The sequence below is a fragment of the Capricornis sumatraensis genome, chromosome 9, assembly GCF_032405125.1.
Source record: "Capricornis sumatraensis isolate serow.1 chromosome 9, serow.2, whole genome shotgun sequence".
Taxonomy (NCBI): domain Eukaryota; kingdom Metazoa; phylum Chordata; class Mammalia; order Artiodactyla; family Bovidae; genus Capricornis; species Capricornis sumatraensis.
In genome coordinates, this window is record NC_091077.1 from 51319659 (window position 1) to 51343820 (window position 24162).

At 50.5% G+C, this 24162-nt stretch overlaps 4 protein-coding genes across 8 annotated transcripts; 2 read left to right on the plus strand and 2 right to left on the minus strand.

Annotated features, from left to right (window-relative positions):
- Positions 1-460: 460 nt before the first annotated feature.
- Positions 461-6855, minus strand: APBB3 (amyloid beta precursor protein binding family B member 3). Of its 5 annotated transcripts, XM_068979419.1 has the most exons (13): positions 6510-6855; positions 6075-6238; positions 5919-5995; positions 5085-5145; positions 4731-4877; positions 4481-4608; positions 4222-4227; positions 3950-4064; positions 3726-3810; positions 3305-3388; positions 2926-3041; positions 2595-2786; positions 461-1081 (listed from the first exon to the last, which is right to left on the minus strand). In XM_068979419.1, exons 1-13 carry the CDS (start codon positions 6556-6558, stop codon positions 845-847), a joined length of 1461 nt encoding a protein of 486 aa, XP_068835520.1. In that variant the 5' UTR covers positions 6559-6855; the 3' UTR covers positions 461-844. The 5 variants fall into 5 exon arrangements, with proteins under 5 accessions (XP_068835520.1, XP_068835519.1, XP_068835518.1 ...); XM_068979418.1 differs by lacking the exon at positions 4222-4227; XM_068979417.1 differs by lacking the exon at positions 4222-4227 and having other exon boundaries at positions 3950-4085.
- A 315-nt stretch (positions 6856-7170) lies between these two features.
- LOC138085837 (SLC35A4 upstream open reading frame protein) lies at positions 7171-9537 on the plus strand. The gene is made up of 3 exons (XM_068980417.1): positions 7171-7185; positions 8600-8698; positions 9304-9537. Exons 1-3 carry the CDS (start codon positions 7171-7173, stop codon positions 9499-9501), a joined length of 312 nt encoding a protein of 103 aa, XP_068836518.1. The 3' UTR covers positions 9502-9537.
- Positions 9538-9912: 375 nt separating this feature from the next.
- SLC35A4 (solute carrier family 35 member A4) lies at positions 9913-11735 on the plus strand. The gene has a single exon (XM_068980416.1). It carries the CDS (start codon positions 9929-9931, stop codon positions 10901-10903), a length of 975 nt encoding a protein of 324 aa, XP_068836517.1. The 5' UTR covers positions 9913-9928; the 3' UTR covers positions 10904-11735.
- A 1032-nt stretch (positions 11736-12767) lies between these two features.
- LOC138086294 (uncharacterized) lies at positions 12768-22604 on the minus strand. Its single transcript, XM_068981086.1, has 13 exons — positions 22515-22604; positions 21839-21958; positions 21175-21252; positions 20831-20913; positions 20252-20338; positions 17345-17478; positions 16065-16282; positions 15918-16001; positions 14753-14807; positions 14611-14681; positions 14046-14210; positions 13096-13254; positions 12768-13013 (listed from the first exon to the last, which is right to left on the minus strand). Exons 1-13 carry the CDS (start codon positions 22602-22604, stop codon positions 12768-12770), a joined length of 1590 nt encoding a protein of 529 aa, XP_068837187.1.
- Between the last annotated feature and the right edge of the window lie 1558 nt (positions 22605-24162).

The following is a 24162-nucleotide window of genomic DNA, read 5'->3' on the forward strand; positions in this document are numbered from 1 at the left end:
TCCCCTGTGGGTTCCCTCTCCAAATCACAGTTGCTCTCAGGAGCAAGTTTATACCACGAGAAGCTCCTGCCCCACATATGCTCCACTGTGATCTAGCCAAGTGGACTTCCAGAACTTCTGTCCACTTCCCTGAACGTTTACACTCTCTTGGTTGGAATATATTTGTCTGGAAGCCTAGTACACTTTAAAGTGTCTCAGACCAGGTACTTCTGAGGTGTCTCACCTGAGCTCCCACAACCCTCTGAGATTCCCCAGTTGTACTGCATGTTCTCTTCAGTCCTTGACTTTCGTTTATTTGACAGTCTCAGAAGGTGGAGCCCCTATTTGATTACACCTCCAATAACGACTTAATGCCTAGCACAGAGAAGTCCTTTAGAAATATACTTGTTAAATGAAGTCAGATTTCCCACTCTCCCATTCCCTTATGTGACTAGCAGCTGCCACCAACACCAAAGACAGATATAGATACTCATCTCATACAGGCTGTTAACTCCCAACCCTGTCCCAGGCCCAATATACTTACATCCAGTGAGGTCACTGAGGGATTTTTATTTGTACTGATTTTGCTATAAAGTGTTGCTGAGGTAGAGCCAACTGTCCAGGGTTGGACAGGGGGCAAGGAACACAGGGACCCAGGGAAAGGAGAGCCTGCAGCCTAAGTTGTGGTACAGGGCCTCTCAATCACCCACACAAACAATGAATTGGGCAAGAGAGGGTGGGCAAGTATCAGTGGGGCACGCAGAGAAGGCTCCAAAAGGTGAGAGGCTACAGGCCCCTGGGGAAAGAAGGGGTACAGAATTGGGCATGGACCCAGAGCCTCCTTCCCCAGTCCTCCCCAATTAACTTAGGGCATGTGGAGCAGAGAGGGTTTCAGCCGGAAGGCATCAAGAAAAGAGAAGACACCCCGCTTTCGAGGGGCTGCTCCTGCACCCCCAACCCCTCCTTTGAGCAGGGGAAGTGGCAGGGGACCTCCTGGGGAGTCCACAGAGCTGGTCCGCTTGAGCCGCAGGCGGGCGCGGGCCTGGGCACCCCAGGCCTTGCCTCGAGCTGCGGAGGCCACAAGACACTTCTGGTACTGAACCTAGGGAGAAGAGGAATGTGAGGATCCAGCTCCTTCTGGCCCCTGGACTCCCTGAAAGCTTCCGCAGGACAAGGTGTCAGGAGCAAAGAAGTGGGTAACCTGCCATGTCTGGAGCCCCTACAACATTTACAGGTAGCTCATTAACAAAAAGTCTAAACCCTGGCATTTTCTGAGCATTTAAGGAAAGCTTGACACTGTGTTAAGTTCTTTGTATACTCTACTTGATTCAGTTTTTTATCAGGTGTTATAATCACCATTTTGCAAATAAGAAAGTGAGATTCAATGAGAATACATGATTTACCCAAGGAAACAGAGTCAGAAACTGATGGAATTCAAAACTAGTTCTGACTGTAGGGCCTGTGTTCTTAACCATACCTACCACTATGCTGGCTTTCTCTCCTTACAGTGGACTGGCCCCTGGCAAAGTGGAGTCCCTCGTCAAAGGGACATTCTACAACCCAGTCCCAGTGCAAAATTTCCCTGCTCTTCTCTCTCCTGAATTCAACAGGGTATACAAGGTCTTCTTACTTCTCTGGTGTCTTCCAAACCTTAAACCCGTACTGTAGTTTAAGTCATTTTCCAAATCCACAAACTTGACTTCACTGTCTTGCTCAAAACCTTTCAAATGGCTCAACGTGCCTCAGGATGAAACAAACTCATCACCCTACTCTGTAAGTTCTGTGACCTGGATTCTGCCATTCTTTCGGCCCCTGTCTCTCATTCCATCCATCCTTCCCCCACCCACCACCCCCACCCCAACCGGTGTACCCCAGATAAACTACATTCTTTCAGACACGGTTTCAGACACTGACATCCCTCTCACTTTGACCACTGGGGTTCCCTGTACTTGACAGCACACCTTTGAAACCACTCCCCTTCACTTGGGTCACTTCCCTCTTTGGACTTTCAACTCTCAGTTTTCTATCACCTGTTTCCGAGAGCCTCCTTGAACCTCTGAAGGGGCCAAAGCGTCCATCATCCTGTGATGTACAACTTCCTTCTCATCTATCTCTGCTCTAACCTAACTTTTGTGAGGGAAAAGGCCATGCCTTCCACACCACTGAATTCCCAGGGTCAAGTATGGTTGAGTTCTGGCAACTACTCATATTTCCGTGAGTAAGTGAACTGAACTGAATGCAAATGTCCCACATTCATATGCCCAGATACCAGAAAACAACCGAAATGAGAGAAAACAGGAAAGAGAATGTTCACCCTATATGGCACAACCCTTACACAATTTTGCTGAAATGTACGTATATGGACCCAAGTGTCAGAGCTTCTGATACTTAAAGAAAAACAGGAATAGCTATTATGTGAAATGTCCTGGCCTTTAAATACTGACAATTAAAACCTACGAAAAACAGCGTGAGGGTTAAATAAAATACTCCTGAACCACAGTCAGCCCTGGCATGGCTGGTCTGTGATCTGGAGAGGCTGCTAGTCCTAAACCCCAGTGAAAAGAATAGAGCAGCTGCAGGGCAATCCCACCCACCCATTCCCACCCTTAACTCACCATGCAAGCCGCCTGCACAGCTTCCGAGAGTCCCCCTGCATGGGGCTGGCACCAGAAGGCTGCACACTGGAAGCTCTGATGGCCCAGATCGGCAATGAGACCAAAGGTGTGTGGGTCACGACCAACACCAATAAAGGTCACGAGGCGCACAGGACACTGCCACAGTGGCTCCTCCTCTGCACCAGCCTCTGCCTGCCCAAATCAGGCCTAGTCACTGAAGGGTCAGATAACTAGCTGGACCCCTTAAGCTCTTCCAATAGCAAGCAGTAACCACATAGCATCCCCGCCCACCCTTCCACAGCTCCCAACTTCACCCTTTTCTGGCTGGTACCTGAATGGGATATGCAGTCATAACAGAGTCAGACACACTGAGCATGGCAGGGACCCAGGTGTCCCGGTCCCCACGGGTGGTGAGCGTACCAATGGCCTCGTTCAGCACATCCATGCCTAGGGGGACATGCCTACCTCAGTGTCTCCCAGGCGTAAAGAAGGACCTGCAAGGAGTGTCTAAGCCCCTCTCACTGACTTAGGATTCAGAGAGATGGGAACAGAATAGCTGGGGCCAGGCTTCAAATCCTGAGTGGAGAAGGGCAGTACATCCCAAGCTACAGAAGGCCATGGGAGCACTCTGGAAATGGTGGTAGATCCTTCCTTTTCCACCTTCCACTTCCCTTACACAGCCCAAGCCCTCCAGCCCACTCAGTTCTCACCCATGGCTTTGGTGACTGGCAGGGTCCCCATGTACAGTGCCTCATACTTCTGAGCAGCCTGGCTCACGGCATCCAGTAGCTCCACTGAAATATATACACCAAGTTGGTCTGGGTACTCTCTCAATGACCCCTTTCTCCACCCTTCTAAGGGAACTGGAGCAAGTAGGGAAAAGGCCATGGATGTTCCTCCAATTCAGGGTTTGGGATCTCTGGGAAAAGGATACCTCAGAAGTCCTCCATCTGCAGAGAAGTACTAAATATCCCCCTCCCCATGGATGTTCCTACAATTTAGGGTTTGGGATCTCTGGGAAAAGGATATCTCAGAAGTCCTCTATCTGCAGAGAAGTACTAAGTATCCCCCTCCCCATCTTTCACCAAAGTAGCCTGTTTTTGCATTGCAGCCCTGCCCCCCACTCCATACCTTGTCGAGGCAGGTCTTCAGGGGTGATGGTGTCTAGTGAGCAGCAAGGGGAATCACCACTGACTTCCACTCGCTCCGACAAGATCTGAAACACGGTGCAGACAGCATGCGGTGAAGGGAGGGGGAAGTGAGGTAAGGGAGCCAATACCACCCTAACCCAACAACCTTAGCAGCTTCAGACCCAGCTCCATACCCACATTCCCTGCCCGACTCCTGGCCCTTACCTGGGCACAAAGCCCATGTAGGGCACTGGCAATGGCCTTTGCAGGGACGTCACAGCGAAACACATGGCACTTGAGCATACAGCTGTCTTTGTCACCCGCCACAAAAGCGAAGTCCCTGGCAGGGTCAGAGATGGGGGTAGGGCAGGACTGGAGATGGGGCGGGGGTGGGGGCGGGGCCCTGCAGTGCCAGCAGGAGGCTGGAAGTCAGAGTTAACGCAGGGATGGAACAGGGAGATCAGGGCTGGAGCTTAAGGCACTTGGCTGTCACTCACCTGTCACTGTTCCAGAAGCATGTGGGAGCACAGGAGAGAATCAGCCCAGCCTCTCAGACTCTCCCCTGTCTGTCCCTGCTGGGCTGGAGCCCACCCTCCCCAACCAGGGCTGGATCAGGCAGGGGAGGCAGAGCTTGGGCCCATGTCAGAGGACCTGTGTCCAGGGGTTCAATACAGGGAATGAGCATCAGTGGGGATCACAGCCTGCAAGGGGGAAGGAGAAGCAACTCTCACTTCCAAGAATGTAGGGGGTCCTCACCGGCCCTTGGAGCTGCCCACACCCCATACACGGATGTGCACCAGGGGCTGGCAGTGGATCAGACTGTGGTCCAGGGGATTCACCAGGCTCATGGCATCCTTTTTCAAGATCATCAGCATGTTCTGGCCCTGCCAAGGAGAGGTCAGGTCAGAACTCAGATGAAGGTGGCTGCCATGGGGAATAGGCAGTTCAGGGACAGCCACCTCTGCTGGATGCTAAGTTGAAAACCTCAAAGGGTCAACCAGCTCACCTCACCCCAGGCACCATCTGGGGGCTGGCTGCGGCTTCGGGTCTGGGCCAGCTGCTGGATGCAGTTATTGACAGCGATACTGCTCTTCCCCGGTACCAGGTCCTCTTCAGGTACTTCCACCCAGCCCAGAGAGCGGACTGCAAAGCACTGACGGGTTGAAGGAAAGGACAGAAGGACCCTGAGTAAGGGAAGCAGGATGAAGTAGGGTGGGCGGTGTCACAGGCTCCACATATATAAACCCTCTGGAGACTCCCTCCACCCTTTATCACCTCCGCTCAGCCCAGTCTCACCCCTGACCTTTCCCTGGGGACCCTCCCCAAAGTCCTGGGCTGGCCCTCAGGCTTAAGTCACTACCTTAGCCCCTGGCTCCATTCTCTGGATGTAGGATTCTTCACCATACCAGGACAGAGAGTTACTGGAATAGAGCAGAGCTCGTAAAAGGACCACAATTCCTACAGAAGGCACAATGGTGAGAACCAGACTACTTGATGGGCACAAGATGTGGGATAAGAAGCAGAATATAGAGTCCCAAATGTAAACGCAGACAGGGCCCAGGACATATTACGTAAGTGTAATATACAGCATGGCTTAGAAATTGAGGAAAAATTCAACACACAGGACATAGAATAAAACTTACAAACATGCAGCAGGGTCCAAAATGTGGACCAGTGCCCCAAATCAGGACAAGAAGACCCTTGAACACAGGATAGGAACCTCCATGGACAGAAGGTAGGGTGGTCAACAAGATGTAGAGCATGACAGGTCAGGACCCAGAAAACATAAAACAACCATACAGCAAAAAACAGAGCTGGGATCAAGGAATGAAACACTGGGAGAATCAAGAATATGGGACAGAACCAAGAACATAGTGTGTATGTGTGTGTGCTCAGTGGCTCAGTAGTTTCTCACTCTTTGCAACCCCATGAACTGTGGCCCACCAGGTTCCTCTATCCATGGGATTTCCCAGGCAAGAATACTGGAGCAGGTTGCTATTTCCTCCTCCAGGGGATCTTTCCGAACCAGGGATCAAACCCACGGCTCTTGCATCTCCTGCATTGGCAAGTGGATTCTTTACCACTGTGCCACCCCAGAACTTGGGCTGCAAAGCAGACTGTAACAGGTCCAGCTACATCTTTGGGTGCTATGGAACCCCAAGCTTTTCATTTCTGCCTGGCCTCTCCCCCTTACCTCTGGTCCAGTGAGCTCTCCAGGCTGGAGAAGGATCTCCCCTTGGGGGGCCGAAGTCCCCAAATTCCCTCTGTCTTCTGTAGAGAGGGGGATAGGTCAGTGTGGTAGGCTTAGGTCCACACATGAGCTCAGGCCCTCTCCTTACACTCCACCTACCTTGCCTGGGTCCTCTGCATCTCCTGACTCCCAGGTTGGGCGCTGCCACTGAGTGCTACCGCTGGGTACATGCCAATAATAAGTACCTGCAGCATCGCGGATCTTCCTCCAGCCAGGGGGCAGGCCTGGCTCCCCCTCCAGACTCTGGTCCCCCCACAAGTCGTCTACAAGAACGTAGGATTGGAGAGGGAGGGCTTATTTATGGACTCAGAATAACACTGTCATAACCCTTCCACCAACCCATATTTGCGCTTCCAACCTTGGATATTGCATTGCAAAGATCTGGGTTCATTTGTCTCCTGGTCCTCATCCCAAGACATAACGTACGCAAGTAACTTAAAGACAGGCTCCCTGTCTTTGAGCCAAAGGTAGCCTTTCGCGCTCCCTCGTCTTCCCTCAGCTCCCGACCCTCCCATCTGGACCCTCTGTGCACACCATCGCAGTTGACCAGAATGATGGCCAGCATGTAATCCTTGCCCAGCATAGCCCTGGTCGCGTTCCCGCCGGCCTTCGCCGGCCCTCACTCAACCCAGCACGCCTCCGGAGCTACTGTGCCTACAAGTCCAGCCTCTTTGCGCTGGAACCCGCCAGGCCTACTGGCGCCGCACAAACACAGGGAGGAGCAGAGGCCGGGTCCTAGGGGCGGGAAAGGACCCGCCAAGGTAGCGCCTCCAGTCTAGAGGCGGCGCGTGTAAACAAGACGTCCGGATCTCCCAGTGGCTGCGCGTTCGCGTCCGAGAGTCTAGGGGAGGCTCAAGGACCGCGGCGCACACGGTGACGTCACCGCTCAACTGTGAGCTCATCAAGCGGCGGAAGATCCCCCAGGAGAACGGACGCAGAACGCACACGCGAACTAGTGAGATCATCGCGTTCAGGTCGTCTGCGCATGCGCACACGAAGCCTGGCGCGGCTGCGGGGGGGTGTGCTGCTCAATGAGAGAGGTCACGTGGGAGTATCTGCGAAAAGGGGACGGTCAGGAAAGCGCCTCCACCTTTTCCTGAAATGCCCCGGAAGTACCTGTGCCCTCAGTAAAGATGGCGGTAGCGTTTGCCAGGGGAGGCGGTGCTGCGCCTGCGCAACAAGTTCTGCAGGGAAGATGGCGGATGACAAGGTGAGTGGGTATGAGGATTGTCTGCAGTCAGGGGTGGGCTTCCCACCTTTTTAGTCCTGGGGAGAGGCGACAATTGGAAAGGCTCCTGGATGAGAGTGCCCCTTGTTTCTCCTGGGGGCAAACTTTTACTCCTGTGAAAGTTGCTCAGTCGTGTCCGACTCCTTGCGACCGCATGGACTGTACAGTCCATGGAATTCTCCAGGCCAGAATACTGGAATGGGTAGGCGTTCTGGGTATCCGGTTCTCCAGGGCATCTTCCCAACCCAGGGATCGAACCTAGGACTCCCGCATTTCAAGAGCATTCTTTACCAGCTGAGCCACCAGGGAAGTTACTCCTGTCAACTGCCTCAGTAAGGGGAAGTGGGGTGACAGAGCAGTACGCGAGGCAAGCAGAGCCAGGGATTCTCCCAGGTGTCCCCCCACCTTCCACTCTTGGACCATAGCGATTCTTAAGTTACTTGCAGACACTCCTAACTCTACTCCGTTCCTTAACCCCCTAAATTTTCCTTCTAGAGACTGGAAGTTTCTAGACCACAGAGACACATCCGTTTTTGATCACATTCCTTGGGCACTTACTAATTTCATACTTATATGCGACCAGAATCACTGAATTCATTTACTCACACTCCTGCAGACAGCCACCTTCCCTATCTCCTCACCAAACTCCAGCTCATACATCCACACATTCCGTTTGGGGTGGCTTTAGGGAGGAAGGGGGAGAAACCTAGGCAGAAATCAGGTTTACCCCCAAATTGTCCAAGGAACTCCCTCAGGCCATTACTCACCATTAGTCTGGAAGTTCAGCACCACCCATACATTTACTAAGTACCTGCAGTTCCTGTGTTAGGCCTCCAAACACACTAGATGAGACAGACTTTCAGGTAGCTTATACTCACTAGTGGGCTTCCCAGGAGGCTCAGTGGTAAAGATTCCAGTGCAGGAGACGCCAGAGATTTGGGTTCAATCCTTGGATGGAGAAGATCCCTGGAAGAGGAAATGGCAACCACTGCAGTATTCTTGCCTGGAAAATCCTGTGGACAGAGGAGCGTGGAGGGCTACAGTTCATAGGGTCTAAAGAGTCAGACATGACTGAGAGACTAAGAGTGTGCACACACACTCACTGACTAACTGGTGCTTGCCTGATAAACCTAATTAAAAGTCCCCTAGCTGTCCCTTTTCTTCCCCTATACACTGCTTGCTGTATAAAGGTCCTGCAAGAGTGTAAGTTACTGATGTAGATCCCGTCTGTCATCCCTTCCCAGGCGCTCATGTGAATTCTTTATTTTTCAATGCCTTTCTTCTTTTACTACTATCACATCAAGAAAGTTTTATAGGAAGAGGTTTCTCAGGCTCAGACTTGAGCAGGGTAGAGGGCTGTGTCAGCCTTCTGGAGCCAGCCTCTTCTTTGTCCTAGGATTCTCTTCCCAAGCTTAAGGACCTGGCTTTTCTCAAGAACCAGCTGGAACGCCTGCAGCAGCGTGTGGAAGATGAAGTCAACAGTGGTGTAGGCCAGGTAAAGAAAGGTGTGCCTGCTGCCTACCACCACCACCCCACCCCTCTTAGGCTTTATTATCCAATATGCTTTTGAATGGATGGTAGAGATTTATTTAGCAAGTTGTTGTTTATTGAGTTCCTGTTCTTTGTGACCCCAAGGAACATTTCCCTATAAATGGCAGTTGAACTAGAATCTTAAATAAGGGTTAACAGGGTAAAGAGAGGGAGGAGGGAACTTTCCAGGCAGGTGGAACAGCACAGGCAAAACCCTGGTAGTGGGAGGTAGCATGATGAACATGAGAAATGAAAGCAGTTTGGTCTGGCTGCACTAGGGCAGCATGCTAGGAAATAAGACTGGAGAAGCAGGCAGGGCTCGGATTCATCAGGGACATCTCTCTCAGAGAGCTTTTCTGGTTAGAGCTTTTGGACCTCAGGGTTCTGACATTGTGTGGTCATGACTCCTAGATTCTTTTTCTGCCCCAGAATCTTGAAAAACTTTGGTGAGCATACTACAGCTTCCAGAGTAAGGAGTAGCTAGTGGGATGTGCTAAGCCTGGCTTGAGTAGCTCCTGGGTAGAGAAGGGGAAAGCCTGGCTGACTTTTCTCCTACATTTTCCTCCACAGGATGCCTCATTCTTGTCCTCCCCATTCCTCAAGGGCTTCCTGGCTGGCTATGTGGTGGCCAAACTGAGGGCATCAGCAGTATTGGGCTTTGCCGTGGGCACCTGCACTGGCATATATGTAGCTCAGGCGTATGCTGTGCCCAATGTGGAGAAGACATTGAGGGACTATCTTCAATCCCTGCGCAAAGGGCCCGACTAGCTCTGGATTCCATGAGGGAGGCAGGATGAGCAGCTGGGGAGCAGGTGGAGGCCTTCAGCCACAGATGCCAAATCTGGCCTCCCTGGCATTCACCCATTTGCTGTCTCCAGCTTTCCCACCATCTTCAGCCTTGCTTCCTTTCCTGCAGAGACTGGACAGTGGCTCATCAGCCAACACCCTGAACCCCTTGCCTCCATAACCCTATGGGACTGGCCCCAAGACCATGGCTTCGAGAGCCACCCACCCTTCCTCTTCTAGCCCTTACTGTGGAGTCTGCAGCTAACTCTGACTCTCAGTATTCTCTCTCAAGGCTCCTCCCTCCTGGGAGCCAGCTCCATAACTTGATTTTCCCTGAACGTGTCACAACCCCCACCCCACCTTACCACCCCTTGCTAGCTACACAAGCCACCCAGGGTCTAGTTTGGGCATGAATGTAGAGGACGGGGGTGTGCCAGGCCTGGGCCGTCCCAGGAAGGCCCGCTGGACCCTCATGCTGCTCCTGTCCACTGCTATGTACGGTGCCCATGCCCCATTGCTGGCACTGTGCCACGTGGATGGCCGTGTGCCCTTCCGACCCTCCTCAGCTGTACTGCTGACTGAACTGACCAAGCTGCTGCTCTGCGCCCTCTCCCTCTTGGTGGGCTGGCAAGCATGGCCCCAGGGGACCCCACCCTGGCGCCAGGCAGCCCCGTTCGCACTGTCAGCCCTGCTGTACGGCGCCAACAACAACCTGGTGATCTACCTGCAACGTTACATGGACCCCAGCACCTACCAGGTGCTGAGCAATCTCAAGATTGGAAGCACAGCCCTGTTCTACTGCCTCTGCCTCCGACACCGCCTCTCTGCACGCCAGGGCTTAGCGCTGCTGCTGCTGATGGCCGCCGGAGCCTGCTATGCAGCCGGGGGCCTCCAGGACCCAGGGACCACCCTTCCCGGGCCCCCCTCAGCAGCTGCCCCGAGCCCCATGCCCCTGCACATCACTCCACTGGGACTGCTGCTTCTCATCCTGTATTGCCTCATCTCCGGCTTGTCCTCTGTGTACACAGAGCTGCTCATGAAGCGGCAGCGGCTGCCGCTGGCCCTTCAAAACCTCTTCCTTTACTCTTTTGGTGTGCTCCTGAACCTAGGTCTGCATGCAGGTGGTGGCCCCGGCCCGGGCCTCCTGGAGGGCTTCTCGGGCTGGGTGGCACTCGTGGTGCTGAGCCAGGCACTGAATGGACTACTCATGTCGGCCGTCATGAAACATGGCAGCAGCATCACACGCCTCTTTGTCGTGTCCTGCTCTCTAGTGGTCAACGCCGTGCTGTCAGCCGCCCTGCTGCGGCTTCAGCTCACCGCTGCCTTCTTCCTGGCCACACTGCTCATCGGCCTGGCAGTACGCCTGTACTACGGCAGTCACTAGCCCCTCACCACCTCCACCCTGACTCTTGACCTGTAGGTTGGGCACCACCATCAGAGCCATCTCCCAGTGCTGACCCCTCCCCTCAGCAGCCCTGTAACAAGTGCCTTGTAAGAAAAGCAGGGGAAGTGGGAGCAGCCGCGTTAGTCTCTGGAGGTAGGTTATCCCTGGGAGACTTGAAGGCTGGGTTTGATTGAGGAAACTTCCACCCCCACAAGTTCTTCCAGACTAAGGAATTAGGGGAGCATCCGTTCAGAGGCCTGAGAAGTTGTCCTATGCTGATGGAGGAGGCAGCAGTTGGCTTTCCTTGCTTGCTGTGGTCACCCCAGCAGACCCATAGCCCCCCAGGCCTGGTGCTGGATGCTCCAGCCCAACCATGGTACACGGCTCCCTCATAACATAACTCATCTCCCAGTGTCATGTAGGAAAGCCCAGTTACCGAAGGTTTTGTGTATGTCCATCACCCAGGCCTCTGCCATGCTTCCGTGGCTCTGGCAGCACCTGGAGGTAACCCCCTGCTCTCTCCACACCTAGCCTTTGTTCTGGAATCCTCAGAGAGGACTGGGGCTTGACTCATCTCAGGGAATGTTGCCCCTGGGCCCTGGCTTGAGTCTACACTCCTGATCTCTCTGCTCACCCTAAGGGCTTTCTCAAGGCCCAGTGTCCCCTCTAGAGCTCCTCGGAGGTGTTATCCATCCCTCTCTGGGTCCTGCCCTTTCCTCGCAACAACCCAGCTCCCATCTGCCTGGGGAAACTCTACATGGAGTGGCCTGGGACCAGGCACAGGGAAACTTGCTTAAGTCAATCAGTGTCTAGCTGCATAAGCAATAACGTCTTAATAAAGTGCTCTGGGGTGTAGGTGATTCCTACAGTTGGTCATGATTGTCCTGTGTCTTCTGTGTTGCATAGCTCAAACATAATTCATTCCTTTGGTGCCTTGAGTGTCTTAATCCTGAGGTGACTTACAGATTAAGAGAGAAGGCTGCTTTCTCTCAGCTCTTGCCAACATGGTAATTTCCTTTGAGAACTCTGTGAAGCTGAATTTTCTCTGGCACAGAGCTTTGGAAATTTCTCTGAAGTACAAAACTTGTTGTTTAGTTGCTAAGTCACATCCAATTCTTTTGCGAGCCCGCAAGATTGTAGACTGTAGGCTAGAGAACTCTTAGGACTCAAGGTAGTTTTGGTTCTTACGCTCTGAATCCCTCACTAGTATTCCTGCCGGTCGTCTCTTCTCCTGACCTGAGGAATGTCAGGCCCCAGCTCCTGTGGTAAAATACCTGGTAAGCATGTAGAGGGGAAAAAAAAAAAGTCCTTCTGAAGCAGAATCTTAGGGACTGGGGTTTGGGAATCTTTTTGTTTTCTCTTCAGTAAGTTCCCTAGGTGATTCTGAGGCACACTACAGCTTTTGAACCACTGCTGCCTGCAGTGTAGAACTATAGCCAACCAGGGTTGAGTGTTAATTCTGGCTCCAGCACTTATTAGCAGGCTGTCCTTGAACAGTCACTCAACCTCTGCTAGCTTTAGTAGGCTTATCTCAAATGCGGCTCAAATGATACCTACTACAGTATAGGGTAGTGTGTGTGTATGTGTGCGTGTGCTCAGTTGTGTCTGACTGTGACCCCATGGACTGTAACCCGCCTGGCTCCTTTGTGTCATTTCCTACTCCAGAGGATCTTCCTGACCCCCAGGGATGAAGCCCATGTCTCCTGCATCTCCATATAGGGTAGTGGAAATCTCTAAATCAAATAAGGGATATTAGGCGTTTAGCAGGGACTGGCACAATGCGCCCTGGTTAGTGATGTGATTATTTATCTAGTAGAGGTAAGCTTGGCTGTTGTGTCCCAACTTCCTCTCCCTTCTAGGACTTTTACAAATGAGGAGAGAAGAAAGTGCCCCTGCTGGATTCCTGATCACCAGATTTCTCCTCAGGGCAGGTATCCAGTACGACCTCTGCCAGCCCGGTCTGCCGAAGTTGCTTATTCTGGGCTTGGAGCTCCTGGTTCTGTGTGGCCAAGCTGATGGAGTCTTGCAAGATGCCGGCCAGCAGGCTGCGGTAGTGATGCTCTGTGGTCATGGCCTGCTCCTCGCAGAGGCCCTGCCAGGCTCGAAAAACCTGTGCCCACATTCCAAGATTCCCATCAGTCAGGTAGCCTTGGGACCAGCTCAAGGCCTGCCCTCTGTCTCTCCCAACTGACCTGCAGCACATGGCATGTCTGAGCCCGGGCAGCCTGCACATGTAGGTCATAGAGGGCTGTCAGGTCCTGCTCTGTGGCATCCCGTTCTGCCTGAAGGGCCTCCAGCTGACATCTCAGCACTGTCTGCTCCCGGTGCCATCTCTGCCTCTCCTTGGAGTCCTTCAGTGATAACACATGCTCTCTGTGGAGTCCAGCCTGTGTGCCAGGCTCGGCTCTACATACTTTTTATTATGATTTAATTGAACTAATGATAACCTTTGAGATAGTTGCCATTTTATAGATTTGGAAACAGTGGATCAGAGAAGTGACCTAACTTGCTCAAATTCACATGACTAGTGAGGGACAGGACTGAGATGACATGCCTTTCAACAGTTCACCATCATCCTTGGTGTAAAGTCCAAATCCAGAGTGTTGACACCAGCTGGTCTCTTTAGCTTTGCCTCTGACCACAGCTGCCAGGCTCCAGCCAGATGGAAAATACGCAACACCCAGAACCTACTTTGCCATTGCTTCCCTTTGGACTTTTGCTCCTACGGAATTCTCTTCTCAAAACACGTCTCCCATCTCCCCTGACCCCACCTCTGTGCACACATGTATTGTTTCTTGTTTAAACAAGTTACCTTCACTGGATGCCTCTATGTGAGCACAAACTGCCCTGTGGATCTGAATCTAGTGCATTTCTCTGGCTGATTTGTTTGTTGTTTACACCTCAGCTTAGATGCCATCTCTGCTCCATTCCAGCCTGGTCCAGGTACACTTCTTTGTTCCAGTGAGTCACTAGCTCCCTCTTTCACAGCACTTAGCACTGAGATTGCCTCATGTGTCCCCCGCAAAGCTGTGAGGGCCATGAGAGAGGGTGCCGCCCAGTCTTTGAGGGTAGATCCCAGCCCCTAGCCCCCTGCCTGGCCAGGTTAGAAGAAGCCTTAAGTCCCCAACTGGACCCTCCTCACCTCTTCAGCCAGCAGGCCTTTTGCCTGGTCACCCGCCACCACCTCTTCCTCCTGTTCCATATGTTTCACCTCCTCTTGGATCCATGCTTGGTGCTGTTCTCGCAGTCTGTGCCTCTGGGCCTGAGCCAAGAAGAAGTGTAGGGCCACATCCGGGGCCTGCTGGGCCTACATGATATCGATCTAGGCTCAGTCAGAAGCCCATGTGTGCACACAGTCTTGGGATAAAGGGCCCAACCTCTCCAGCAGAGCCCCATTACCAGGGCAGGCCCTAGAATGACATCAGGAGGCTAGCTGGCCTGGAAGAACCTGTCCCCTGGACAGAGTCTCAGGCCGTGAGGGAAGAGGAGAGATACCAATTTCTGCCAAGAGGTGCCATGGAGGCCCTAGTAGGGAAACAGCCCCTTCCCATGCCCATCCTTAGGAATCCAATAGCTCTACAGGCCTTTTATTTGCCAGAAGCTCTGCATTTCTCTCTGATGCGAGGGCAAGGTAAGCAGGAGACATGTTATTGGGTCTCTGTGACTTTTTACTTCCAGTTGTTCTAGGGTACATGAGGTGTTATTACCTGTTCCTCAGAGTCCCTGAGTGGATGCATTTGGTGGAGTTCAGGTCCTATAGATGCTGTTCTTCCTGCCACTGGAGGAGAATGCAGTTAAGTAACCAAAGATGGAGAAGACCTCCAGCTCCACCCCAAGCACCAGCGTCACCTTGAGGCTCCTTCTGGAGACCTGGGCTGGGGCTTGCTGTTGAATGTGTCACCTGCTGAGAATAATATTATGAGTGAGAAGTCTTTCCTCCCAGGATCAAGGTCCCAGCCCCACCCCACCCCCTTTTCTTAGCTATATGACCTCAAGGAGGTAGCTAGTCTTTTGAGCCTCCGTTTTCTTATCCATGAAGTGGAGCTGATAAAAGTTGTAAAGAATATTAAATGAGAAAAGGCACCCAAAGCACTAAGCAGTGGCCAGCTTTGTTTAATAACTTGGAGTTTATAGGCCTAATCCCCAAGGCCCGGGGCTGTAAAAAATGAGTACTAAGTAATTATGAAAAGGGAAGGACCAGGAGAAGTTGGACAGAGGTGACCATCTAGCCACCCTGTGACAAATCATGGAAGACAGTGCCACCTTCTGCCCAAGGGAGGCCATGCATCCTAAGAGAACGAAAGCCTTATCCTGGGTCTGAAGACTTGGATGTCTGCACCTCTGCTGCCTTTGATGACCCTAGAGACCCTGGATTACTCACATCACTTCTCTGAGTTTCCGTTTGCCGAAAAGTGGGAGCAGTATTGTCATCCTTGTTTAAAATAAATTGCGGCTTCCCTTGACCTTCAAGGCAAAGTCCAAAACATCTCAAAATATTTACAAAGACCTGCATGACCAGGCCCCTGCTTCACTCACCAATCCTTCTCTCTGGACTTTCTTCCTCAAACTCTATACTCCAGCAGATTGAGCTACTTGCAGTCCCCCAAAGAGACCAAGGACTTACCTCTGAGACTTTTCCCCTTATTTTCTCTGCCTGGAATGTCCTTCATTCAACTTTGCTAGTCACTTCATTCAGGTTTCAAGTTTCCATGAGATCACCTTCCCTCTCTTGCCAATACTAACTTACATGCCTGCATAGAACCCTTTGGATAAGCCCTTCAGAGCACTGATCACGGAGTAATAGTTGCTCTCCAGAGGACTGTAAACTCCGTGAGGACAGGGGTTTCCCAGGGCCTGCATGATGTTGTACCCAGTACATAGTGAGTGGTCAGTGTAAATGTTTGAGAATGAGAACATTAATGAATGAAGGAAGGGCTGCCTTATAGTGTGCTATATACAGAATAAGGCAGCCGACATCAATAGGGCTCCCAAGAATTTGGATGAGAAGATGTACCTGTGGTTCTGGGAACACCACAGCCTGAGTTTTGACTGCTTTGAGCATCCAGCTTCCCCAGCACTGGCTCCAGGCTTTTACCACCTACAGAGAAAGGATTCTGGGTAGGCTCTGGCCATCGCTGGCTCAGGCACTCCCAGGCCTCACCTTGCTCACATGCAGTTCCCGCAGCGCCCTGCCCAGCAGGCTGAGCCCACTGTCTGTCAGGGCGTCCCTAAGGAGGCCTGATCGCAGGCTCTTCAGACCAGCTCGGCGGGCCCGGGCCTCTTCTACTGCGTCCCACAGGGTGGGCCTCACGTGTTTCACCTTCCTCCTCCTTCCTGCAGCCCCCAACAAAGCAGACTGGAACAAGCTCAGGGGGCTGCCTAGTAAGGGGAGATACAGAATGAATCTCTCCTTCCTCTGAGATCCAAAGCGCACTGTTTGTAAAACTTTTAATTTTTATTAAGAGTATTGTTCATAAAAATAGCTAACACCTATCAGGCATTTACATGTGTCTGATGGTACTGTGCCAAGGCTTTCTGTGAATTGTCTCTTTTTATCCACACAATGCTCCAATGAGGCAGCAACTCTGGTTTACTCTGCCTCCCTCCACATTTTCCAGATGAGGCAACTGGAGCTCAGAAGTCAAACAACTTCCTGGTGAGTGGCAAACTGAAACTCAAGCCAGGTTCCGTCTGACAGTAAAGCCTGTGCCCTTAACCATGATCCCAAACTGGTCTTTACATAAACACACTTCTTTTATTCCCTGCTTTGTCCTTGAGAATGTGGACCGCCCCAACTTATTTTCCTCATTCCACAGGGCCTGACACAGGGTGAGGTCTGGGAATACATTGGCCAAATGAATGTATGTCTGTTGATTTTGGAGACAGAGCACTAGACTTTTTTTTTTTTCACTCTTATTAACGGAAAAGTTCAGACATATGCAGAGTCTGGGAGGTCCATTCTCCTATCCAGCTTCAACAATTATCAACTTAAGAACATTCTTGTTTGTTCTATACCCTCCACTTGACCTCTTCCATATCTCTGACATCATATTTCACAGAGTCCTGATCTTTTATAGAGTGTGTGAAAATAGGAAAGCACCTTCCCTTCTCTGATCCTCCTTTTCCTCATTTATAAATTAAACCTGTCTTCCTTTCCTCACCCATAGATTTGATCTGCCTCATGAGGTTGTGGTAATAATCAGAGGTTTTAGTCAGCATAAAAATGCTTGATACACCATTGAAGGCCACTGAAAGGGTGAGGCTTTTACTGTTGGCCCTGCCTTTCCAGGCTTTGGTAGCTGAACCCTTCTGCAACTTTTCTGAATCCTGGCCCTCCCATCCCTTTCTGGGCTTGCTAGGGTTGGGGCTGCAACTGGTTGGGTGACAGGTAATGCCAGATCCTAGAGCTTCCCAAAGAAACCACACCCTACCCCAAGCCACCTTGAGGATCCAGGCGAAGAAGAAGGCCACTGTAGTTGTTTCCTTCCAGAAGCCATGAGACAATCCAGGTCAGGGAGCCCTCCACCTCTTCACCAGCCACATTGCCAGCTAGTACCTGCAGCAGGGGACAGTCTCTGCCAGAGGGAGGGAGGGAGGGAGAGAGGAAGAAAAGAGACGCCTACTGGTAGGTGGAGAGAGAACTGGCACAGATCACACTCTGATGAAAGGTTGACTATTTCCAGTCACTTTTGTATACCACCAGACAGATTTGCGACCTTGTATAGATCTTTATTTTATTATTTTTTAAGTTACACAAATAATACATCCTCATAGTAAAAAAGAATTTAATTGCACATTTGACAAGGGACTTGTATCCAGAATATATAAAGAACTCTTACACTTCAGTAATAAAAGTACAACTTGGGGAATTCTCTGGTGGTTCAGTGGTTAGGACTGTGTGCTTCCATTGCAGGGGGGAAATACATACATACATAAAAATGCAACCCAATTTCAAAATGGCAAAGCAAAGTGACATTAACAAAAATGGCAGAACAGGGAACTCTAGGGTTTTGTCCCTCCTCAGAAGCATCTGGCAAAAAAATGGTCAGAATCAACCTTACTGAAACTCTAGGAGTTAGTCAAAGATTTACAGCAATCAAGTGAAGTTTAACCAGGAGAAAGGCAACTTTACTATGGTAAGAGATCTTTGTGGTGTTTTTAAGTTACTTTACCCCCAACCTTCTCCCCAGTACAGCCCACATTTCTGATGGTGGTACCTGGTTCTGAAAAGAGCAGAGTAGATCTCATTCCCAAGGAATTGTGTTTGTTTTGACTGTCTGGGTTTCACACAAAGGACTGACAAAAGGAGTTTCCTTTTGTTTCCCTTGTCTTAGAATTTTCTTGGGGCAGAGGAGCTATGCCAGAGGGTGGTCCCTCCAAACTTTGAGAGATGAAAGAACAAGAAATAAATAACAGGGCAAGTAGTAGACACATGAAAAGACTAGGCAGAAAAGTTGGGTAGTGAAATTTTGGGGGAATAAGAGTTTTTTAAAAGTTGCCATGTGTACTAGGGGACCTAGAAAGTCACACACGTGTCCAAGGCAGTGTGTACGGTAAGAAAAGACCTGAAAAGACCATAGGCTTTCACCTCTGGCTGATTGAGGGCTCAGCGCAAGCAGGATGTAAAGCTAAGGCAGAGCAGTAAATGGCCTGGCTGAGCACTGAAGGACTGACCCAACACAAAGTCAGTGTGTAGAAACCTAGAGGATTTTTTTTCTTTGTCTTTCCTCCTTTTTCTCTCCTATCCTCCTTCCCACCTCCTGCTGCCTTTAATTCCTCTCTCCTCATTCCCTTTCCCCTTCCTCTCGTCCTTCTTCTTTTTCCTCCCTTTCCTATCTTCTTTTCAAGGTGGAGATGCGTTCTTGGAGGTTAGAGAATTCTGTGTCATTGGCTAAGCACTGAGATAACAGAATGAAGATTTCAGTGATTGCAAGGAGTACAGTCTTTGCAAAAATTGTTTGGAAAAGTAACTAAGTAAATGGATGGCTGATGCCCACAGTAAGCAACAAGTCAAACCCTGGAAAGGAGGGAGAATCCAACGTTTACAGTTACCAGGTTATCATATCTAAAATGTTAGAGCACTGAGGAAAAAGAATGGAGACTTAAGGGACCAGCACAGTAAATAATACAGTCTTCACAAAAATACTCAAATTGACCAGTTTCCAGAAAAAAAATTATGAGGCATGTAAATAAGAAAATATGGCTCACTCAAAGGGAAAAAAGAAAAAGAAATGAATAAAATCTGCCCCTGAGGAAGCAGACACTGGATTCAGTAGACAAAGAATTTAAATCAACTGTCTTAGATATTTTCAGAAGACGAAATCAAGAAAATGATGTCTCAGTGATTATCAATAGGATAGAAATCATAAAAGGAACCAAGGAGAAACTCTGGAGCTGAAAAGTACAATAACTGAAATTTAAAATTCACTAGAGGGCAGATCTGAGCAAGTAAATCTGGGTGTGGTTGTGGTGGTTTAGTTGTTAAGTCATATCCTACTCTTTGTGACCCCGTGGACTGTAGCCTGCCAGACATTTCTATCCATGGGATTTCCCAGGCACAAATGCTGGAGTGCGTTGCCATTTCCTTCTCCAAGATAGGTCAAATAAAATTATTCAGTCTGAGGAGAAGAAAGAAAAAAAAAAAAAAAAAGGAAAATGAGCCTGAGAGACCTGTTGGCTGCCATCGAGTGTACACACATATACATAATGGGAGACCCAGAGGGAGAAAAGAAAGAGAAAAGGATAGAAAGAATATCTGAAGAAATAATGCTCCAAAATTAGCCCAAACTTATGAAAGACGTACTATGCACAAAGGATCTTCAATAAGATTAAAAACCAATTCCTCATTAGAAACCGTGGATCCCAAAAGGCAGTGCGATAACATAGTTAAAATGTTGAAAGGAAAAAAAACCTGTCAACTAAAATGTCTACATCTAGCAAGAAATAAGATATCCCCAGATAAACAAAAAGTTTGAGGAAGTTCATTGCTAGTAGACCTGCATTACAAGAAATACTGAAGGGAGCAAATCCTTGAGCATGTCAGAGGTGAGGAGAAGAGGAGACTCTGATGCTGGCCTGGACCTCTACATCCATATTTCAGCCACCCTCTCCCCAACCCTTCCTTAAAGCTATTAAAAACCCCCATGTGACTTACACTTCTCCTGGAAGCTGCAGGATCCGCAAGGCTCCTTGCCACATCCCCTGGGTCCTAGGCCCCTCAGGAGGGTCAGGCGCCAGGCAGGACATGGTGACAGTGAGCAGAGAGCAGCTCCTGTGATGGAGACCATAGGCTCAGGCCAAACGACCAGGGCAGGGTTGGGGGAGTGACAGGAGTTCTCCTGTCCTCACCTGCCTTCTCCACATGCAGCCCGCAAGTACAGCTCTGAGGCAGCTCTTGAGTCCGATACCTCCACTTCCCTGGCATTTTCCACCACCCTGAAGGAAGGGAAGCCTGGACTCAGCTCCTAAGCACAGGGGTTCTGTCCAGCCCCCAGAATCTCTACATGGGGAGCCCATGGGCATCCCTAGAGCCTATAAGAATCATCCCCAAGGCTCCAAGCTCAGTATGTCCCCTAGAAGCCTCTCATCCTCATGATCTTTTTTCTCCTATTATCTGCCCAGTGTGGGGAACAAGGTAGTTGGGATTCCTCTCATTTTATAGATGGATAAGCAGGAGTTCTGCTCAGTGAGATGTGCAGGTCACCTGGGATGGTGATGACAGAGCTGAGGAGGTATAAGTGGATGGGGCGGAGAGAAGAGTGAGAGGGAGTCCTGGGGGCAAACCCAGGCCCTGTAAGCATGACCCCACATTCAGAGCCTCTCTTCCTTGGAGTGGCAGTGGGCAGAAGCCTCCAATAACTTGGTTTGGGGTGTCAGCCCTGCCTAAAGATAAGCGCTCTCAGACCTCACTGGGCTCTGGACACTCACAAGCCCAGAGGAGCCACATCCAGCACGGATAGGTTCCCTGCCCCTGGAGTCAGCAAATCCCGGATCCTCCTGTTGGCGCTGAGCTGAGATCACACAAGCACAACATCTGTTACGAACCAAATGTTTACTCAGACTTTGGCTCACATGACTCTCCCGTTGGGGCCCTGTGAGCCAAGCAGGACACCAAAATCCAGCCATTTCAGGCAGAAAACAGGAGAGCAAGGCAAGCCAACACTGGTGAGCAGCAGAGACCCAAGCCCTTCAGGTTGCCCTCGTGTCTCAGGCTTTATGGCAGCATCACCATGGCCTTGGTGCCCCAGGTTTCCCCTTCCCCAGGGCCTCACCTGAACTAGGCTAGGAGTGCTAAGCACAGCATCAGAGCCCCTGAGGGGCAGAGCTTCTTCAAACAGCACCTGTAGCAGCTGAAGTGGAGAAAGGCATTCAGTGCAGATTGAGAAAGGATTAATTTCTTTTTCAACATTTCCCGAGGGCGAAGTCTATGCCTGACCCTGTGCTAGGTGCCATGGACATGGTGGTCAAGACAGAAAACAGCCCCAGGGCTCATGGTTCACAGGAAGCCAGACAAGAGAGCAGATATTTGCAGTGGGACCTGGTGTTTGCAAGGGTAGGGGCTCATGACAAGATTTCGAGGCAATTATTTTAGTTTGGGGGCATTCTGATGAAGCCTAAAAACAAAACTTTCAACTTTATTATCAGTATTAGTAAGAACAGTGAAAATCAGATTTGCCTGAGTATTTGATGTTTGTACATCACCCCTCCCTGACCCACACCCTATATACCCCAGCCTCCCACCTTCCCTGACCTCTCAACAGCTTCATGACTGATGCTGGCAAAACAACCTGTATGGACTCTGGGGTGCTATAGGAACCCCGAGGAGGGACATCTAGTCCAGCTAGGGTGGGGAGGGGAAAGTTCTTGGAGGTCTCCTGGAGGAGGCAACATGTGAGTCTCGAAACAGCTATGCCCAATGCCTTCTCTGGGACTCACCTGAGGCACGAGCCAGGGCGCCTCCGTTTCCCGACCCCGAAGCAGCAGGGCCACACTGTACCCTCGGCCCACAGAGCCCAGTGTGGGCCGGACTCGTGCTAGCAGCTCCTGCTCTGCCTCCTGCCGGAGACACAGGCACACCCCCAACTCAGGTGCCCTGACCTAGCCCGCCCTGAGCAAAGAGTTTGGGAAATACTCAGCACCTCAGGATCAAGGGTTCTGAGTGCTCCCAACCACCTCCCATCACCCTATCCGACACCCCTACCTGAGCAGCATCAGAACCCAGGACTCTATCAAAGGTGATGCATTGTTCCTGCGAGCAGAGACAGGAGTCAACAGTGTCACTCCCATCTTCCCCTGTACTCACACACACCCCAGCCCAGCCTGTATCTACCTGACACTCCAGAGGCTCAGGCTGAAGTAGGCGGATGCTCTTGGCCCCCTCAAGAAGGAGTGTAGGGAAGCAGGTCTCCTTGGGGCCTGAGACAGGTGGACTTCATGTCAACTCTCCTGGGGGAAACTGAGCTCCTGGGACCCCCAAGTCCTGCCTTCAACCTTTGCCTTAGTTTCCTAGTGAAATGGCCTTGCCCTCCCCCTCTCCCAGGAGGTGCTCCCAGGCTGTGTTACTTCTGAGATGAACGTGTGGGGGCTTCTTACCAGATCTTGTCCTCTCTACTTCCACCACCACGGTCAACCGGGCCTGTGGGTTGTCAGTGAGGGCTGCGGGGGCTGAGGGGCCCTGGCCCAAAGGGGCCCCTGTGCCCATCGCCTCTCCACACTCCATGGCTTCTGTGCCTCTCAGATTCCCCTCAATAATTCATCTCCCCAACCTGAGGGCTCTGGGCAGGGCCTCTAAACAATAACTAAGGAGGGACAGTCCTCTATTTTCTGAGTGAGTCAGACTGTTGCATGGAATTTTTCTTTTTTTCCTCTTATGAAATTTTCAGACATTAATTGTGAAGAGGATAGTTTAATGAAACTCCAAGCACTCAGCTTCAGCCATTATCAACTTAACAGCCAGTCTTATTTCTTTTGTTCCCCTTTCCACCCCTAGTGGATTCTTCTGAAGCATATCTCAGACACTTTATATTTCACACATAGCTATTTCAGTATGTATTTATAAAAGATACCACTCTTTTTTTAAAAAACAATGATAGCTTTATTGGGAGATAATTCAAATACCATTTAATTCATCCATTTAAAGTGTGTGTTTCAATGGTTTTTGGTAAGTTTGCAGACATGTATAACTATCACCACAGTTAATTTTAAAACATTTCCATCCCTTTATAAAGGAACTGGATTTCCTTTACTGTAGCCTCACTAACCCCCACCCTCTGCTGACCCTTAAACAATCACTCATCTACTAACTACTTTCTGTTTCTCTAGGTTTGCCTATTCTGGACATTTCATGTAAGTGGACTCACATGTGTTCTTTTTGTGACTGGCTTGTAGCACCTGTCAGCCCAGTGTACGCTCCTTGGTGCTTCTGTCTCCTCTCAACAAAAATTTGAAGCAACAGACATTAGAGACCTCGGCGGGTCACAGCTCTCCAACGGACCATGTTATAGCTCTCAGGTCTCGAATAGACCATGTTATAACTCTTAGATCAGTGTTACAGCTCGGTGTTACAGCTCTATTTTATTTAGAAAATAGCAGGAAAATACATCCCCGAGGCATGAGGGAATGCTGATCCAAAGACTTGAAGAGAAGAGAGTGGGGGAGCGCACCGGCGCGCGGGAGAGAGAGAGACCGCGGCCCTCTGGCTCCTCTTTTTATGTGATTCTTCCTCCCCCGGGCCTGCCCTGTGTAAGCTGGGCCAGCCAGGAGTGCTGTTTGTTCCACCTGAGGTCCTCACTCCGGTCCTCGGACCTTCTTTAGTTCCATTTTCACCGGCTTTTCCCTTCCTTGTCTTTTAGCCACTGCCATTCTGGACTCCTGTTTCCTATTCTAACTCCCTAACACATCTATCAGTACTTCTTTCCTTTCTGTGACTGAATCATGTTCCATGTAGGATGAAACTGCTTCTGTCACGAGATCCCCAGAGTCTGGCCAAACTTCACAGGTGAGCACACAGTTGCAGTAAGACTGCTCTAACTTCAGACTCTTCTGCAGCTTCCATACTTTGCTAGAATGACTTACAGAACTCAGCTGTGCTGTGCTCAGTCACTTTTTTAGGTCGACATTGGACAAGGCCTGGGAGGGTTCTGAGTGAAGGATCTCCTGTCTCTGTGGAGTGAGGGTGTGCCTTCCCAGTACATCAGTATGTTCACCAACCAGGAAGCTCCCTGAGCCTCATTGTCCCGCATTTTTCAATGAGTCATGAT

What these genes read in the sequence shown, in the direction of transcription:
- LOC138086294 (XM_068981086.1), bottom strand. Translation starts at nt 22,604, where the DNA reads ATGGGCACAGGGGCCCCTTTGGGCCAGGGCCCCTCAGCCCCCGCAGCC. An exon ending in GGTTGACCGTGGTGGTGGAA is followed by an intron (nt 21,959 to 22,514) that starts GTAGAGAGGACA and finishes TGTCTCCGGCAG; the next exon opens with GAGGCAGAGCAGGAGCTGCT. An exon ending in TGGTGTTCCCAGAACCACAG is followed by an intron (nt 14,808 to 15,917) that starts GTACATCTTCTC and finishes TATTATTCTCAG; the next exon opens with CAGGTGACACATTCAACAGC.
- APBB3 (XM_068979416.1), bottom strand. Translation starts at nt 6,558, where the DNA reads ATGCTGGGCAAGGATTACATGCTGGCCATCATTCTGGTCAACTGCGAT. An exon ending in CATTCTGGTCAACTGCGATG is followed by an intron (nt 6,239 to 6,509) that starts GTGTGCACAGAG and finishes ACGTTCTTGTAG; the next exon opens with ACGACTTGTGGGGGGACCAG. An exon ending in ATGCAGAGGACCCAGGCAAG is followed by an intron (nt 5,996 to 6,074) that starts GTAGGTGGAGTG and finishes CCCTCTCTACAG; the next exon opens with AAGACAGAGGGAATTTGGGG.
- LOC138085837 (XM_068980417.1), top strand. An exon ending in TCAACAGTGGTGTAGGCCAG is followed by an intron (nt 8,699 to 9,303) that starts GTAAAGAAAGGT and finishes TTTCCTCCACAG; the next exon opens with GATGCCTCATTCTTGTCCTC.
- SLC35A4 (XM_068980416.1), top strand. Translation starts at nt 9,929, where the DNA reads ATGAATGTAGAGGACGGGGGTGTGCCAGGCCTGGGCCGTCCCAGGAAG.